The sequence below is a fragment of the Sinocyclocheilus anshuiensis genome, unplaced genomic scaffold, assembly GCF_001515605.1.
Source record: "Sinocyclocheilus anshuiensis isolate Anshui unplaced genomic scaffold, SAMN03320099.WGS_v1.1 scaffold542, whole genome shotgun sequence".
Classification (NCBI taxonomy): domain Eukaryota; kingdom Metazoa; phylum Chordata; class Actinopteri; order Cypriniformes; family Cyprinidae; genus Sinocyclocheilus; species Sinocyclocheilus anshuiensis.
In genome coordinates this window covers 1073760-1092270 of record NW_015547685.1, presented here as the reverse complement: position 1 = coordinate 1092270, position 18511 = coordinate 1073760, and the positions used below count along the sequence as shown (strand labels likewise).

Below are 18511 nucleotides of genomic sequence, written 5' to 3'. Positions count from 1 at the left end.
TATATATTGTTTATTGTGAACAAGCGGGCGGATTTTTAGATCATTTTGTAGTAAAATTCTAGTCAAAATCTAGTAGTCAAAAAGGCTACCTGTTTTTAAAGCTAATGGGCAACGGTTTTATTCAGAAAGTTCCTTAATAAATGATTTTTGGATGTTTCAGTAATTTTTTTGAAATGTTTATAGCAACTATCAAATGGAATGATGTAGTTTTTAATTGCAATTTTGCAAGAAGTCTATTTGTTGTATCTTTTGTTTAAATTACTTTGATCCTGCCATACAAATACATTGTTGCTGTTACTTTATGGGTAAATAAATAATGGTTGATTTACATGTTGTTCTGTCAGAAGCAATGACTTCATGCTTATACACATAAGTTGTGACAATTTCCTTTTTCACAAGCGGAAAGAAAACCCAGATGATGCTCTCAGTAGATCCACAGGATAATTAACATGAGTCTAGGTTACTCTGGGAAGCTCTGTGAATGGAGCTAAATCTGAGAGATCATTACCCCCCCCCTCAGTTAATTAGGAGCCACATAATGTCCTTGTGACATTTTTCTGTCCAGGGTCGCTAATGAAGTTCTACCTCTATCTTCAACCTCATTAGCAGATCTGTCCCATCCATTTACTTGCCACATTTGCATCTGACTCCAAAGGGTCAAGTGTTTTTTTAGTTACAACCAGTTTCATGAAATTCTTTAATACAACCATTCAATTCATTAAAAAAAAACTGTGAGGGAAATATGAAATATTATTTGTGAAAGATTTAAGAATTTAATTTCTATCTTTTTTTTCTCTGCGTCTCGTAGTAAATTGCACGTTGCAAATGTGCTGCATCTGTGAGATGTTGATTATTTAATAACCTGTGTAAATACACTTTTGCTATATATTTTACTTAAGCCTTTGCAATTTTAGATTTAATTGGCTCATATCCCTGTCAGAGGAACTCTGTTTTGACAGTATCTGTACTATATCCCAGTCTTAATAGTAGATTCTGCTAATAAAATCTGCAGTACGCTAGACAACTTTTAAAGTCTGAACAGATTTGTGCTGTGCTGAAAACCCTTTACCTAATTTGGTGTTCCCATTCAAAAATGACTAGCCTTTTATATGTTGTTTAATGTTATATTATCACCAAATCTTGGATTGAATGTTTTTGTTGTTCTTTCAATTAGCACAGGCTTTGTATTTCTTTTTTGGAACTAATTGGTCATAGGCCTTGTTGATCTGATCTTATGCACCTCAGTATTTGAGTCAAAAAGCATTCTTTGTGGATCTTTATTTATATATTGTTTAATTTTTTGAAATCTGTCAACTCTGATCAATATCTGCAGACTGGCTCTGACTTTCAGTAAGTAGCATTGTCTTCTCCAGACTGCAAATTGTGTCTGAAATCAAGTCAAAAGTTGTGTAGAGTATTCTAGCCTTAAGATCAGAGGCTTGATTTGAAAACATGAATCTGCCCTCAGAAAGTCATTGTGATTTATCCATTTTCGGTGTGTAACTGACAGTCAGGAGACACTTCTGTTGTGTTTGTAGTCAGAATGGTAAAAGGTAGTGAAATTACGATCAAGAGAAGAGAGATCATGACTCATCAGAACCAAACCTTCAGGTCTTCTGAGAGAAAACAACATTCACACAGATTAAATCAGAGCATGACGCAGATTTTATCACATAAATATTTCCTTTTTGCCGCAGGGATCAGGAAAGGGTCAAATAAATGTGGTAGTAAGTTACATGTTGTCTTTTAGTCATCAGATGACATTGTTTTTTAGCTGCAGCACATTTATGAGAGCAATATTGTTTTCAAGTGCATGTGGGTTTAATATTAGCCACGTCATCAAACTACTTAACAGAATCGGCCTGGCTAACTTAATTTCCGTGAGACTTTTTCTGTAGGTTAATTTCAGGATCTACTGTCCATTTAACTCTTAACATCATTTGCGTGAAATTTCTTTCGTCCACCACCATGTTGGGTGCCACTTTGATTATCCGGCCTGTAATTGTAGCACTTCCTTGTTGGCAAATAGAGAAGCTTTACATAAGCAGCATAGGGCCGTGTGGATTCGTTTATGCTGTACGGAGTATATAAAACCCCACAGTGCCTCTGCTTCAGCCCAACCTGTCTCCGCTTGCATGGGTCTGACAGAAATAGCAGCTAATGAAACAAGCTCGCCGGCCCTGATGGGTTAAGTCTGAGTGGGCTGAGGGTGGATTAGAGCTTCCTGTAGCTCCGAATTCTGGGTAGGCGTTGGACTGGATTTGGCTCCAATGCTGCATGAAACATTCCCATATGTTCTTGATAATTACACAAAGACATCCTTGCAGAGTACTGGAGCTTTGACACATTTTCCTTTAGCATCTCCAGCCCGGTTTGTTGTGGCTGTTGATGTATTATAATGTATTATACTGTATATACTGTGTATGATATATTGTTTTGCAGCATGTGCAGGCACACATATACATATTTAACGAGCACAAATATACTGATCAGCCACAACACTAAAATCACTGACAGGCGAAGTGAATAACATTGATTATATTGTTACAATGGCACCTGTCAAGGGATGGGATATATTAGAAAGCAAGTGAACAGTCAGTTCTTGAATTTCATGTCTTGGAAGCAGAGAAAATGGGCAAGCCACACAAGTGGGTGTTACTGGTACGCAGTAGTTTGTACCTGCCAAAAGTGGTGCAAGGAAGGACAGCCGCTGAACCAGTTCCAGGGTCATGGGTGCCCAAGGCTCACTGATGCACTTGATGAGCTAAGGCTTGCCCATCTGGTCCATTTACACAGAAGAGCTGCTGTAGCTCAAATTGCTGAAAAACTTAATGCTGGCTATGATAGAGTAGTGTCGGAACACACAGTTCATTGCAGTTTGCTGTGCACAGGGCTGTGTAGCTACAGACCAGTCAGCAACAGTACCTAGAGCAATGGAATGGAGCAATGGAAGAAGGTTGCCTGGTCTGATTGTCGGGTGCTTGTGTGTCGTTTACCTGGGGAAGAAATGGCAGCAGGATGCACTATGTGAAGAAGGCAGGTCAGCAGAGGTAGTGTTTTGCTCTGGGCCAGAGGTCTCCAAACCTGCTCCTGGAGAGCTACCATCCCGCAGAGTTCAGCTCCAGCCCCAATGAAACACACCTACACCAGCTAATCAAGGTCTTCAGGGTTACTTGATATTTACAGACAGGTAGGTGTGTTGGAGCAGGGTTGGAAGTGAAGTCTGCAGGAAGGTACTGTAGCTCTCCAGGAGCAGGGTTGGAGACCTCTGTCCCAGAGCATGTTACTTTCACACATACCACCTACGTACCCAAATGGCAGTGGTGTTCCCGGATGACAGTGGCCTCTTTCAGCAGGATTTCTGTTCAGGAGTGGTTGAGGAACATGAGTTCCAGGTGTTGCCTTGGCCACCAAATTCCCTAGATCTCAGTCCAATTGAGCATCTGTGGAATGTGCAGGACCAACAAATCCAGTCCTTGGAGGCTTAACCTTGCAAATTGCAATACTTAAAGGATCTGCTGTTAATGTCTTGGTACCCGACAAACACCACAGGACCTGTTCAGAAGGCTTGTGGAGTCCATGCCCCAATGCATCAGAACTGTTTTGGCGGCTGAACTGTATATAATTGAAATGCATTATAATCATAATATAATTATCACATGCATATCATAAGTTACATCCTCCTGCATGATATTTTATTTATTTATTAATTTTTTTTTTTGGAAATGGTATTTTGACTCCAACTCTCAATTCTGATCAAATATTCTGAATTCAAAATCAAAGTAAAATAGCCAACAATTGAAGTTTCAATGCCCCAAGTTGCTACATTGCTTGCAAACAGTAAACGTGACTAAGACTTCACTATTTGGCTAATAGTTCACAATGATTTATCTGTAGCACCAGATCTTATTTTTAAACTTCGTTGCATTTTATTTATTTATTTATTTTTATTGCAATTGTAATTCATTTAGAGTGGCTGTAATTTAACACCCCACTGCAGGTAAGCGATTGGACAGCTTCTCATTCATGAACTTAACTGCAGGCACAAAAAGTCAATGGGCTGTGGAGGAGTCTAGTCTAGCCCATGGGATGATTTGACATGGCTATATGTACAATATTTGTATTGAATACTCTTTAAATTGTTAGTTTGCATCTCTCATCTTAAAGTGGCAAAAACAGGTCAGTAACCTTTTAAATGCCTAACTTTGTAATAAACTTCATTTTTACATGCCTTTTGTTTAGCTTGTCAATATTGTTGGTAATATTTTATATTTTCTAATTATACTTCTGTCAGGACCACTATCGTCAAAATGATAGATACTTAGCATAAAGTTTGGTTTGGCGGTATGGTTCTGTTCTGGGCAAAAAAACTCCCTGCCCATCCATGCAGCCTGTCATGAATGAGCAGGGAGAGCAGCAATAATAACCCCCTAGGGTTAACAGAGCAGAACAAGGCAGATATCATTAATGTACTTGATATTGACACAACGATAGGCCAGAACCGCCCAAACCACAACTGATGGCATTCTGAAAGAAGCATATCCTTCTGGAATAACAGAGACTGGGGCAGCAGCAACTTACAGGAGAAGGCAGCGAAGGGGTGCTCTTCTTTATAAGCAGCTAAGAAGAGCAGCAAGCCCCTTACCGGAGGAGAGTAGCAGCGAAGGGGTGCTCTTCTTTATAAGCAGCTAAGAAGAGCAGCAAGCCCCTTTAATGCAATACCTGAAAAATATGCAGAAAACCCACTAGAATTGACAGCCTAGTTTGCAGCAAACATAGCGTACTGCAGCCATAGAAGCGAGCAATGAACGGATCAGAGATTGCTGATTCTACCTGACCTAAAAGCTTCAGCATCCATTTAAAAGTCTATAACAACAGCATATAATAACTCAAATCAACTCATCAGTTTCTAGGTTGGCCGTCTCCCACTGACATTTGTGCTCGTTGTGTTACGTGTCCTCAATCTGACAACCCGCGTGAGCATAGACAAAAATCCTTACCAATACACTAGATAGCTTTGCAACAAGCATGTTGCTTGCTTAATCACAGCATGTTGCAGTAGTCAGAAACTTAAGGAAATAACATTCCCAATACTAGATGAGCCATAAGCAGCAAGCATATTTCAAGAACAATCGGATGGCCTAAACAACAGCTTAAACATTAGCTTCTTGCTGTTGCAAGTTTAACTAAGTACCAGCACTTGCAGTAACAACCAATAGCTTAAAGCAACAAGCAAGTCTAGCGACAAACATGATACTGAACACTAGATAAGCCCTAACAAGCAAGCAAAATCCCAATACCCTAATAGCTTTAAAGCAAAGACCTTCTGAAATAGCATAACTCCCTGCCCATCCATGCAGCCTGTCATGAATGAGCAGGGAGAGCAGCAATAATAACCCCCCTAGGGTTAACAGAACAGAACAAGGCAGATATCATTAATGTACTTAATGATATTTAAGTGTAACACTTTATTCAAGATAAATGAGTCTGATTAGCAAGGAATATCAGAAAGCCAAGTCCTGACTGTGGCGAAAGGAGGAGCTGGGGATGGAGGAGGGTAATTTGCTCCGGAGCAAGCTGAAAAGCTGCTGAATAATACTAAATAGAGCTTATATAGGAATGGTAGGTGTCGTATTCCTATAGGTAGATGTGATCAGCTGAGAATCAGCTGATGCAAGCTTGACTCGCGTGACCTGCCAGAACTAATGCTAACGCTTAATTTATGGGGGAAGCATCACCCCAAGCTCAGTAAGTGAGGAACCAGAGGAAAACGACTGTAGTTACGTGTATTTTTTATTATTATAATTTTTTATTTATTTATTTTTTAAAGCGCTGCTTGCACTTGCTTAGAATAATTGGACTATATTTAAATCCCTTGTGTTCATTTGAGCACTCAGTCGTAACCTTCCAATCACCACCGAAGTTATTATTATTATTTTTTTTAAATGTTCTGACGCAGTTGAAATCAACCGCAAACTCACACAGCTTATGAAAACATCAACCTTAGAAATAAACAACCGTAACATTGAGATTATACCGCTGAATACAGCGAACCCCAGTTGAAACACATACACGAGAATGCTTGTTTCATTTAAACTTGTTCGCATGGCCTTAACTATCGGCGTGTCCTCAGAGCGATTACATGCTCTAGACTACGTGTTGCTCCAGCTGTATGAACACAGATGCGTAAATGCTGCTGCAAATATGCTTAATATTTCGCTCCTGCAAACGATGCAAGGCTGCTAACATTTTTTTTATTTATTTATTTTTTTTCAATTAGCAGACCAGGTAATATACACAGCGATATGTCGTATTCCTATAGGTAGATGTGATCAGCTGAGAATCAGCTGATGCAAGCTTGTCTCACGTGACCTGCCAGAACTAACGCTAACGCTTAATGTATGTAGGCCTAGTTGAATGAATTTAGAAAATTTGTTGACTTCCTTTTTGCTTTACCCCTAATAAAGCAAAACAGCATAAATTTGATTTACACTTTATTAACTCCAGAATAAATAGTTTTGGCGAGTAATTGGAGAACATTGATTAAAAGTGGATCAAATAATGAGATAATAGCAGGTCACAATACATCTCGTTGGCTCAGCTTCTGATGTTAAGTCTATGCCTTTGTATGCTATTGTAGATTTTGTTTATGAACTGGTTTTCAAAGCAAAAATTGTATGGTATTTATACATTTTGATGGTATATAGTGGTATGTAAATATTTATGGTTGAAAATATTGTTTCCTTTCATTGTATGAATTCTTCTGTATTTACTAATTTGTTTGAGCTCCAGTTTGTCCTAAGAAAGTATTCTTGTACATTATTGTTTTAGCATTAAATAACACATTTCACTCTTTCAGCTAAACATGTAGCACTGGCTGTGTTGCAGTCTGTTATTGGTCTACTTACTACTGATAAAAGGATGTGATTTCAGAGCCTGTGGCTGGATGAAAAGACATGCTGCTAAATGGATGGATCAATTAGTAGATGATCACAAACAAAGTGTGAATGCATTTGTGTGTGTGTGTGTGTGTGTGTGTGAATGTAGTTATCCTGCAAATGATAAAAGCCATCTTTCGCTGTGCTGAAAAAGTATGAAACAAATACAGTGGCTTTCAATGTGATGGAGAGCGAAGCTTCAAAATGAAACCATAAACATGAATAATGTAGTTCATAAACCTAGGGTGCATTGGAAAAAAAAGCTGTCTTGTTTCAGTGTTGTTTGGATTGATCTACAGTGGCTTTCTCAGCGAGCCTTTGCTTCTCTGATGCATTTTTTTTAACTATAGAAACCTTTCAAATGCTCAACCTCTAATTGCCCAATAAATATACAATACTTTATGAGCATGTGTAACACTCTCTCATGTGGAAACATTACTCAGTCTAGCAAATATGACCAACAAATGTGCAAACAACATTGAAATGCCCCTCTTTTGCCATATTCAAAAGTTTTCATTCTGTTATTTTACCTTAGGCTAAACTTTTAGGGTTAAAAGTAAAATTCGGCCATAATTTATTTGATTATTTTATTATTATTTTATATTATTGTGTACTGGTTATCTATATTTTACATTTACATTTATTCATTTGGCAGACGCTTTTATCCAAAGCGACTTACAGTTGAGGAATACAACAAACAATGTATCATAAGATGGCAATAAACACAAGAAGTGCCTGTTACACAAGGTTTCAGTCATCGTTCAAAATAGTAAAAAGCTAGGACAGGAGGATAATAAGAAAAGAGAAAAAGTGAAGGCATAGAATTTTTTTTTGTGTTATTATTGGAGGCAGTTAGATGCTCACGGAAGAGATGAGTTTTCAGTTGTTTCTTGAAGATTGTGAGGGATTTGGCTGTTCGGATGGAGTTAGGTAGGTCATTCCACCAACAGGGTACGGTGAAAGAAAACGTCCTTGAGAGTAATTTAACATAATTATACTTTTGCGATAGCAATAAATCTATAAAAAATGTGGTTTAACCCACTTAAGCGGGTTTTTTTTTTTTTTTGTGCAGTAATTTCCAACCCGTTATAATACGTTTTCAAAGGCTTTGAATCCTGAGGTGTGAATGACTGCCCTGGCATGTGACTTTTTTTTATTTTAAATCTTAAATCATTGTCAGTGGGCATATCAGAAAACCATACTTGCGTATTCATTAAGATTCTGATGAATAAATGACATTGTTGAGAGCTGCATCACTGACGGATAGGCTGAAATGATCAGTGACAGATAGGTCTCACCAGCTCTTAGAATCCATTAACCGAGGTGACACTGCATTGCTTTGAGACTTTATCTATCTCTGCAAAGTGAAAAGAAGATTGCAAGGCATTCAAGGGAGCACTTGGAGTCATTTTGGTACTTGGTACAATTATTTGGTCCCAGAACTTTCCCTGAAAAAAAGGCAGGCTTTGAATGGAATCAGTGGTTTAGACTGTTGCTTTTTCCAGTTAACCTCTATCTTCCTGCTGAAAATGGTTTCATTTGTGGTTTCAAATAGATGTACATTCACATGCACTTTAAAAAAACAGTCGAAAAGGCTCCTTGTTGGAAACAGATTGGTTTAAATCCTGTTTATGGAGTTCATGTAATAACTCTGCATTGAAAATCCTTCACTTTCTAGGACTACTTTTTCTGTTTTCCATATGAATGTTTAATAATACCAGTCTTATGACAGAAGAACTGCATGCATTATGTATACTAACGTTTGGTGATGTAATCCTGCTGAGGGAATCCTCTACAGTGAAAGCACTAGAGTAAAACACTAGATTATCACTCTTGACTGAACACTGAACTCTGATTTTCAGTTATTGTTCACCTCTTATGATTTGCACAGTACATCAGCCAAAATTATACATGTACTAATTACATTTTAGTGATAATGAAATGCCTACACAAAATGGTCTGGAAAAAACGTGACTGGTTGCCACTCGTAATGAACAGTGAATATAATAGAAGAGAATGACCTTTTGTCATTTAGGTTGTACTATTAATTTAATACTAATGGCCGGTAGGTGTAAACCGCATTTGATTTTAGGTCTTTGTAAAGATATAAAAAAGCCTAGGAAACTGCTCAGGCTAGGAAAGTGATGAATGGACTATTGATGGCCCTGTGACCTTCACTGTTTGTATGGAAAATAGCTACAGTTATAAAGGATCATGGGTCAGTTATACTAGGAATCCAGGCATTACTTGAAACCCATGCTTAATAGTGGGGCAAGTTTCCTCTAAGCACAGTGTTTGGTGATATTAGTCAGGAAAGGTTCTCATATAAAGTACTGCATCTTCTTTTGCACTGTTTCTGGTGTTATTGTGGATTTCGATGTAGTAGGCCTGTTTCTTCTGTTGCAGTGTTTTTGGACACATACCATAATATTATATTATTGTTTGAAGTACTGTACCATGGAGCACTGTGTGAATAACATCAAATTTAAGATTTATGTATTTGATTTGCATAAAAAATTCCATTCAATTGGATTACACAATTTTAACGTAAACTACTTTTCAGTAATACGTAAAACAGGAACAGTTAAGATTTCTGCAATCAAAAAAAATCATGGCATAGTTTACTATTAACTATTTGCATCATCTAAAATAGTGAATCATATAATCAGCATAAATCTGTTCATTGTGAAAACAATTATTCAGTTAAAAAAGTATGAACATGGTTAAAATATGGCTAGCTAGAACAGGCAGTATTAAATTAGTTAAAACGTATGAGATTGAAACAAATTGGATTTTATTGATAAATGTATAAAACTAGTCATTGTGTATTTAACACACATTCAGTTTAGTAGTGCTGTCTCAAACCTCTTACCTAGCTGTTTCTTACCTGTTTTACTTATGTATGAGTGACAAATATGCATCACATGACGTTTTTTTAGTTTGTTTATGTCAGGGGTGTCTGAACCTGTTCCTGGAGGGCCACTATCCTGCAGAGTTTTGCTCCAACCCTAATTAAACACACTTGAACCAACTAATAAAGGTCTTCAAACTCACTAGAAACTTCTAGGCAAGTGTGTTGGAGCTGAATGCTGAAGGTCTCTGGCCCTCCAGGAGCAGGATTGGACACCCCTGGTTAATGTTAATACAGTGTAATCCAAATGGATGGACATTTTATATGCATTTCTATGACATCCATTTTAAATTTAGGCCTAAATACTTTTTGAGTGATTATGGGAATGATTCAGTACTGTGGCATATATCAAAGTACCATTGTATTGGCATTTTATTTCTTTCTATCTTAAAACAGATCTATGAGTGTTTGCATTGTCATTGTTTTAGTGTATGGCAACTTTACATTACTGTAATGGCCCATGACACATTTGTTGTTATCCAAAGCTCTTAGTCATATGGCAGCCTGTCACGCTATTAGAGATGTTGATTAGGCCTATATTTCAGCCACATTATCAATCCCGGTAGTCAGACAGAATTATGGAGACAGTCCAGTAATGTCCAGAGTTTGATATGTTTCACTTTTATTGAATCTTCCCCACACAGTGGAAAACGAAAGAGTATGTTGTTGGAGCCATGTTGTTGCTTTTATTCTTTTCTTTTTATAATTTTTATGACATAATTGATTTTTTTGTGTGAATAGTGTCTTAAGTAAAGGAACAGTTAACCCAAAAATTCTTGACTTTATTCAGTCACCTTCATGTGATTTTTGTTTTACTGTACAACAGTAAAGGATGTAGGATGTTCATGCTGCTCTTTTCCATACAATAAAAGAAAATGATGACCAGGGCCTGTTAAGTAAAATATCAAAAATGCCACATAAATGTGCCATGAAAGTAGCCCATATGACAAACACTTTATTAAAAGTCTTGTGAAGTCATTTGATAGCTTTGTGTGTTTTGTATATAATAAAATTTGCAATGTCATAATCTGTTACAGGACACACAAGAACCAGTACTGCTTTACTGATGTCTAACCTGGCGTGACACATCTTGATGCGCAATATTTGAATATGCAAATGTTAATCAGATTTGAGAGCTTTAGTGAATGAAAAGAGAAGATTGTCAGTGAAAAACCTCTTATTTTGAGGTCTGTTCACACAAAGTTATCATATGGCTTCAGAAAATTTGGAATATAGCACATCCAATTTGGAGCTTGACAGCTGTGGTCATTATTCATTTTCATGTGTGCTTTTCCTTTGGTGTTCCATAGAGGAAATAACATCATACAGGTTTGAAACAAAATGACCGTCAATAAATGACGACAGAATTTTCATTTCGGGTGAAGTAGGCCTATCCCATGTGTGTATTTCAGGTCTCTGTACACCTGCATTACCATAACCTACATCTGAACCTCTCCTCGCTAACCTTTAAAAAAAGACACCAATGCAAATGCAATTTATCTCTTGCCACCTGCAATGCGTGGAAATAAACAAATCTGTCATCCGTAGTCAAATAAGAGCACAACTATTATTTTATGCTGCTGCACCTATACATAATCCACCGTATGTGTCCAGATAGCACTGTGATGAACTGCCGTACAATGGAAAATACCTCTATGAAGAAGCACCCATCTATTCACATATTTCACATCAGTCATCAGTGTTATTAAACTTTTACCAGATAGTCAGCTCAGGTATTCAGGGGTGATGACTCCACACGAAGCCAGAGCTTTCCCGATCCAATCTTTTTTTCCCCTTGTCTCAAGATATATCCGAGTCCACACGAAACCACGCCACACGAAAACGCAAGGGTGGCAGTTTCAGATTTATCCACTCTGGGACCCGTTCACTCTCCCAAAACGCCGCATCCGCGTGGACGAAACGCCTATACTCTCCCAAAACGCCGGATCCGTGTGGACGAAACGCCTATACGATACAAAATTTATGCGTATACAGCTAAACGCGTCTCCGTGTGGATGGGGCCTAATCTAATTTTGGATGTGTTTTGGAACATTTTTGTTTCCTGGTATGCAGAATAAATTCTTCTCATTTTTCTCATAATAATGTCTAAATTATAATATATAAAAATTAATTATTATGTCAAAATAATTGTCATATCCATTTAAAAAAAAACTATTAAATGAGAAATTGTTTCATTTATTTATTTGACCTGCAATGGTTATTTTGGGGGAAAACATGACATCATCATCGTCTCTTAAGTTATTCTCGTAATAAGTTAGGCCTGAAGAATACTGTCAAAATAATTGCCATAGCCATTAAAACAGATACGTTTTTAATACCATACAGCACTCCAAAAGAAATACTGATATCAGAATTGGAATCTATTAATTATAAATGTATTTTGATTACCACAGACAGTTATACATTCAGCTCTGAGTGTGTGCTTGTCAAAAACAGTGTCCTTTGTACTTTCCTTCTGACACTTCTGACCTCTCTCTTACCCGAGCCATCTGTCCAGTGAAATATTGTCCATATACCTGTGGAATGGAATATCCTATATCCTGGTATGTATAAGCTCTTTATGTAAGGCTGAAACTTCATCACAGTCATCACTTATTCATGAGAGACGCTTATTATGCAAAGCTCTGATCAGTTCTGCTAAATGCTTTCTGACACTGGAGAGACATAAGCAAAAGGTAGGAGAAAGAGCTTTTGTTTACCTTAGTAAATATTTAGTACATTTTTATTTGGTAGCTGTTCTTGACAATTATTGACTAGTATTAATGACAATTATTGTGAGTAATGTGTTTTGTGTACATAAACAATAGATGCAAGAGGAATCAATTTACTGCCTCTCAGACTGCAACAATAGTCTAGCAATATAATTATCAGTAAATTATGATAAAGTATGGTGTTATAACCGCTGTAGAGTTTGTTCTGGCCTGTTCAGACAGCATTACAAACACACACCTACGTATAGATTTCATTGACAGTTTCAGTTGATTTTGAATTATTGTCATATCGGGTTACTCTAAAATCAGAAAAAGAAGCTTATTAGATCATGCAAATGGACACAGCTGTGTCACCTGATGTTTGCATTTAGGAAAGAGCGTTATGTTCATATATTTCAGGTCAGAATCTACTGCGGGGTGATAAGTAGGTGTATTAAAGTAGCAGCACATTTGAACGTTATGGCAGAAGGTTGTTTGAGGCGGCTCATTCAGAGAGATGCAGTCCAGAGGTGTGACTTATATGGACATCTGTATCATCCAAAGGTTAGACTGGAATCATGAGTGTCTCTATTAAATGATGTTCTCAGCAGAAACCCACAGGTGTGTCAGCTAATAATGAAGACTGACCTTAGGAATTAATGGGCCAAATGTTATGATAAATAATAAGCTGAAATGTATGTATATGCCAATGTCTACATTAAACTGCCAAACACATCTACTAAAGGACTAAATAATCTAGGATTCAAAAAAAACATTTTAAACCTAGAGAAACACATTTCTGCTTTTGTACTGTAAATTACATAAATGTTATGATGTAAAATGAATAAAGCATATTTTCTGGATTATTTGGAGACATAATAAAGAGGGATTTCATGTAATACTGTATTTAATATTTGTGTGTGTGATTTAAAAAATAAAAAAGAGATTACACAATAGAAACACGTAGATTTAATTCTCAGAAGGAGATCAGTCTGTTTTGAAAAATTAATTTTTTTGCACTATACTGTGAATCATAATATTGTAAGTCCACATTTTCATGTGCAAATTCAGTCATGTCCATTTGCAGTGGATAATAAATGAAACAATTAATGTATCCAACTATGTTCTGCTTTATAACATTACATAAATAATTTAAAAGTAGTGTTGAGCTCTGTCATTGTTTAATGATTAATAATAGATAATGACTTCCTTGATGACTTGAAACTTCCTTATGTGAATCTTTTAATGATGCCCCTGTTTGTCTCATATCCCTAATGCTCCTGAAGCCAACTATGGCTAGACGCTAAAAATCTGTCATAATGAGCAAATTGAAACTGAAATGAAATTTTCAAACGCAACAATAACAGGGACCTGAGGGCACAATTACTTTCCAAACTTCTTTGTCATTCTTTAAGACTGAATAATAAACAGTGTTTATTGAGTGACAGTGTCAGGGTGCTGTTTTATTCAAGATGAACTCCTTATGAAGCGAAAAAAAAAAAAAAAGGAAATAAATTCCTGTTGGCAGCGAGTAGATGAATGTTTTTGTTTCTGCACTGATTCGAGTGCAATATGTAGTAGGACTGGGTGAATTAGACATACTTTGTGTCTCTCCTTTTCATTTTGCTTTGTCTCCTCTTCCTCATTTACCCTTATGTTATGATACGTTTGTGAACAGTTTAGAGTAGTTAACCCTTTTGCTGCTTATTGGCTAATTTACCACGTTACCAGGATTCTATTCTATTCTATTCCAACAGTCATATTGTGAATGCTAGTGTGTGTGTATTGGTGTTTAGAAGCACAAGTGTGTGTGGGTGTACATGCTTTAAGAATTACTGCCAAGTCACGACAAACTGTCCCCGAAGTCCTATGAGGGTATAAAGCAGTAGTAATTTACTACTGTGCACTAATATTTCCTTGAGTCATACATTATTAGCATACACCCCACAGTACACTACACTGCTTATTTCTTATTACAAGAAACTGGTGACAGCGCTTTAATGGACGTTTTCAGAGTTCTTTGTTCTTTTAATATAAAGGTGCAGATTTCATATGCCTGTGATAGTGCAGGGTATGTACTATAGTGAAGACGGATAGAGGCAGACTGTCTCAGTGGTAAATACTGGAAACCGAGGAGCTTTAGATAATAAGTTCTTGCTGAGTAAAAAACTAGCTCCATGTTTAATAAGGAAAAAAAAACTGTGCAAATCAAACAGCTGCTAATGGTTAGCCCTACAGTCTTCAGGAAATTAGCATTCTATCTTCTGTTGCAGTGTAATCTGGTTTTAATGTTGCTCTTTGATACTTTGTCAAGGTCTGATGACCTGCTCAGAGGCAGGATAACTGTTAAATAGTCTCCTTACAACAACATTAGCAGAGAATTAACATTTCCAGACCTTCACAGAACTATAGCCTGAAGTTTCTCAGAAGGGAAGGCAAGCAAAGACGGTGGCTCTTTTGAACATCTCAAGGTTGTGAAGTCTGGATTTGAGATTGTAGAGGCAGAGTGATTATGTAACTGTGAAGGCAGAGTGAAATGCAAACGTCCTTTGTTCTCTCTGCTGCCGTATCAGTAGAGCTATTACTATTCTATTGAGCTGCGCTATATTGGTGGGAGGAGCTGATGTACCAACACTTCATGTTTTAAGTTGTCATAACATTAAGCAATAAACTGGATATAGATTCCCTGAAGTATGTGCTTGAAATCTTAGTGCAGTGTGTATGTAGGCCTGTCTGACCACCTCACTGTTTCCTCTCGTCCTGTAGGGTATCAATATTGTGGAGCCAAGTAATGAAGAACTTCCTCTCCCGTCAAAGCCAGGAATGTATCAGCTGGACATTGTGTTGAAGAAGGGCAATAATCTGGCCATCAGGGACAGGGGAGGTATGTGCCCTCTTCGCCACATATAACTGTTTTTTTTTTCCCCTGTGTAATTTGCATTTTCCAGATTGCTGAGGTTCTGGTGAGCTCCTTTTGTATTGCAGCATTTTGCCACCCAAAATTCACTCTCAAAAATGTGCCCTGTAGGTAATATTTAAATGAACTTGTTTTATTCAAAGTAGTTACTAAATCATTTGTAGGTTCACCAAAAGTCAAAAAAAAAAAAAAAAAGAAAAGAAAGAAATACGATTTTTATATTTTACTTTTTTAAAATTGATATAAAATAATGTATTTTTAAATATTGAATGAATATCTCCACAAATATGACAAATTAAATAAAAAAAATCAGTGTTTGGTATTTAATTTGTTTTAATTTTCCCCCATATTTTTTATATTAAAATTATTTTTTAATAAGAATTTGACAATTTAATTTGCTCTGGATTTTTCCTGTGAAAGGAATCATTTTAACAATTTATGCTAGATAGATAGATAGATAGAATTATAATAACATTTTAATTCTTTATAAGTACCACATAGAGACATTTGTAAAATATATTTTATGTAATGATGTAAATAAATTTGACACATTTTTGGATCTAAATTAGCCTATTGACTCATACTTTAGGAAACTGAATGGACAAAAAAAAGCATGATATTCATCATGATATATTTCCCAAAAAGACTCATGGCTGTATTAGATCAAAAGGGTGCTTCTACTAAATACTGAGCAAAGGGTCTGAATACTTAGGACCATGTGATATTTCAGTTTTTCTTTTTTAATAAATCTGCAAAAATGTCAACGATTCTGTGTTTTTCTGTCAATATGGGGTGCTGTGTGTACATTAATGAGGAAAAAAAATTAACTTAAATGATTTTAGCAAATGGCTGCAATATAACAAAGAGTGAAAAATTGAAGGGGGTCTGAATACTTTCCGTACCCACTGTATATAAAGCATGTGATATTCATCATGTTACTTAAAGGGTAGTTCACCCCAAAATGAAAACGGTCATTATTTACTTGTCCTCGTGTCATTTAAAACCTGTATGACTTACTTTCTTCTGTGGAATATAAAAGATGTTTTGAAGAATATTGGGACAGGGTTGAAACAACATGAAGGTGAGTATATGATGACAGAATCCTTCTTTTTTTGTATAAGCTACCATTTTAATTTCACACCTCAAGCAAAATCATAGTCAATATTCATTGTTTAAATCATAGTTTGAATCTCTAGCGCCCTCTTTTTGTTCTGCTAACATGAAATGTTTTCTAAATCTGAGAGATAAAATTTGCAGAGTGAACAAACAGAAATATTCAAGGCTAAATAGATCTTCTGCTCTGGTCACTTTGACTCATGTGTATCTCAGCAGACAACAGCAGAGCCTTGAGCTCACCAGAGGATGACTCTACATTCCTGCCCAGTACTCCAGACCTGCTCTGGTGTCATGTGAGAGGACGGGCATTAGTGCTTTTGAATGGCAGAGGGACAGGCTGGAGCAGTAATGGTCTCATTAGGGGCTGATGGATGGTGCAGCAGATCTGTTCATACGCCCTCTGTCTCTCTCTCTTTTTGACTCACCCAAATAGAGACACATGCTAAAATAATGAGCAAAGACCAGCAGCTCACCTGCCCTCGAGACTTGAGGTTCTGCTCTGTGTGAGTCATACAGTCAGTCATACGCTCCCTTGAGAGAAATCCTGAGTAATCTCACGCTTTCCTCCAACAATAATAGAATACACAGCTGAGATTAAAATGATTCCTCCATGTATTGTTTGAAATTTGAATAGCTAAAATTATACTTGGCATAACATTTTGCAAGTTTTGCTTTCAAATGCAAACATTTCTCTGTTTTATCTGGCTTCTGCATTGACTTGAATAAATTAGCATTCCAATGTTTATCATCATCTCTATGATTAACTCAATTAATCTAGACACGGACGTGAAATTAGCATGTTTATTGAGCACCGAACCGGCACTCTCTACAAGTCGGTGACCACTGCTGCTTCCCATTTCCACTGTGTGTATTCAGTCTAATTAAACAGGATGTGCTTTATTAAAGGATTTCCACATGCTCTATGGTTTTTGCAGCTTTCTGCTCAAGCACGGGCCACAGAAATGTATGCTGCAGAAACAATAATGTACAGTATGTGGAAAATAATGTGTTTTTTGAACCTTAAACCGCATAAACATTTCATTACACCAAATACACAAAATAATGTTCTATATAGCAACATTATATGACCCCTTTAAATATTAGTAAATATCCAAGTATTGGCAGTACTAACCAAAATCTGTTTTATTTTTTGTGCAGAAATTTTGAAAGACGTACTATACTACAATTAGATATAGGAGAAATGCACTTTTTAGAGACAGGTAGTGTAGTTATACTGTCTGTATTATGACACATTCCTCTCATTTCACTGTCAGAAAGAAACAGACATGCTCTGAGAACAGCATGTGTGAAGAAGACAAACAGCGGCAGCAGTGATGAATGAGAGTGTTGAGTTCTTGAGTCTGTTTTCTTTTAGGTTGCAGACTCTGTGTTCTGCTTGTTTTAACCTTGAGTTACAGATGATTTTGTGTGTTTGTTAGGATGGCGTGGACAGCTTGGCAGAAACTGATCCAGAATTATAACATCAGGGATGTTTCCTGTTGTCTTTCTCTGGCATTGAAATCCATCTGTCAGCATCTGTTAATGATCTGATGGTGTGTATGTCTGGTGGAAGTGAACAACATGCAAAGCGCCTCTAGTTGAGGTTTTTACAGTCCAGCAGCTCAGTTATTGCAGAATTGTAAATGTAATGTGTGAGATTAATCAGAAAATGACCACTCCTGCTGAGTGATGGTTACTGGTATTGCAGAATGTTTCACAGGCTCGAGACTCTGAAGATGCATCTACAACGTTAGTGGATTTGTCTCGTGTTTGCAATATTAGATGTAGTGTGTTGAGCTAATGAGAGAAGGGGTTGATTTTATGAAACCACACACGCACACTCCTTCCTCTACTATTATAGCTCATTATACTGCAACGTTTCTGGACTTAACATTTGCATTTTCTGTCTTGGTAGCTT

At 36.8% G+C, this 18511-nt stretch overlaps 1 protein-coding gene across 2 annotated transcripts in view; it reads left to right on the top strand.

Annotated features, from left to right (window-relative positions):
* The window catches only part of LOC107703246 (multiple C2 and transmembrane domain-containing protein 1-like), a 181445-nt gene that overhangs the window by 77999 nt on the left and 84935 nt on the right, over nucleotides 1-18511 (top strand). For both annotated transcript variants that reach the window (XM_016505794.1, XM_016505795.1), the window contains exon 2: nucleotides 15327-15444. In XM_016505794.1, coding sequence (XP_016361280.1) covers nucleotides 15327-15444 — 118 coding nt within the window. The remainder of the gene's footprint in view (nucleotides 1-15326; nucleotides 15445-18511) is intronic.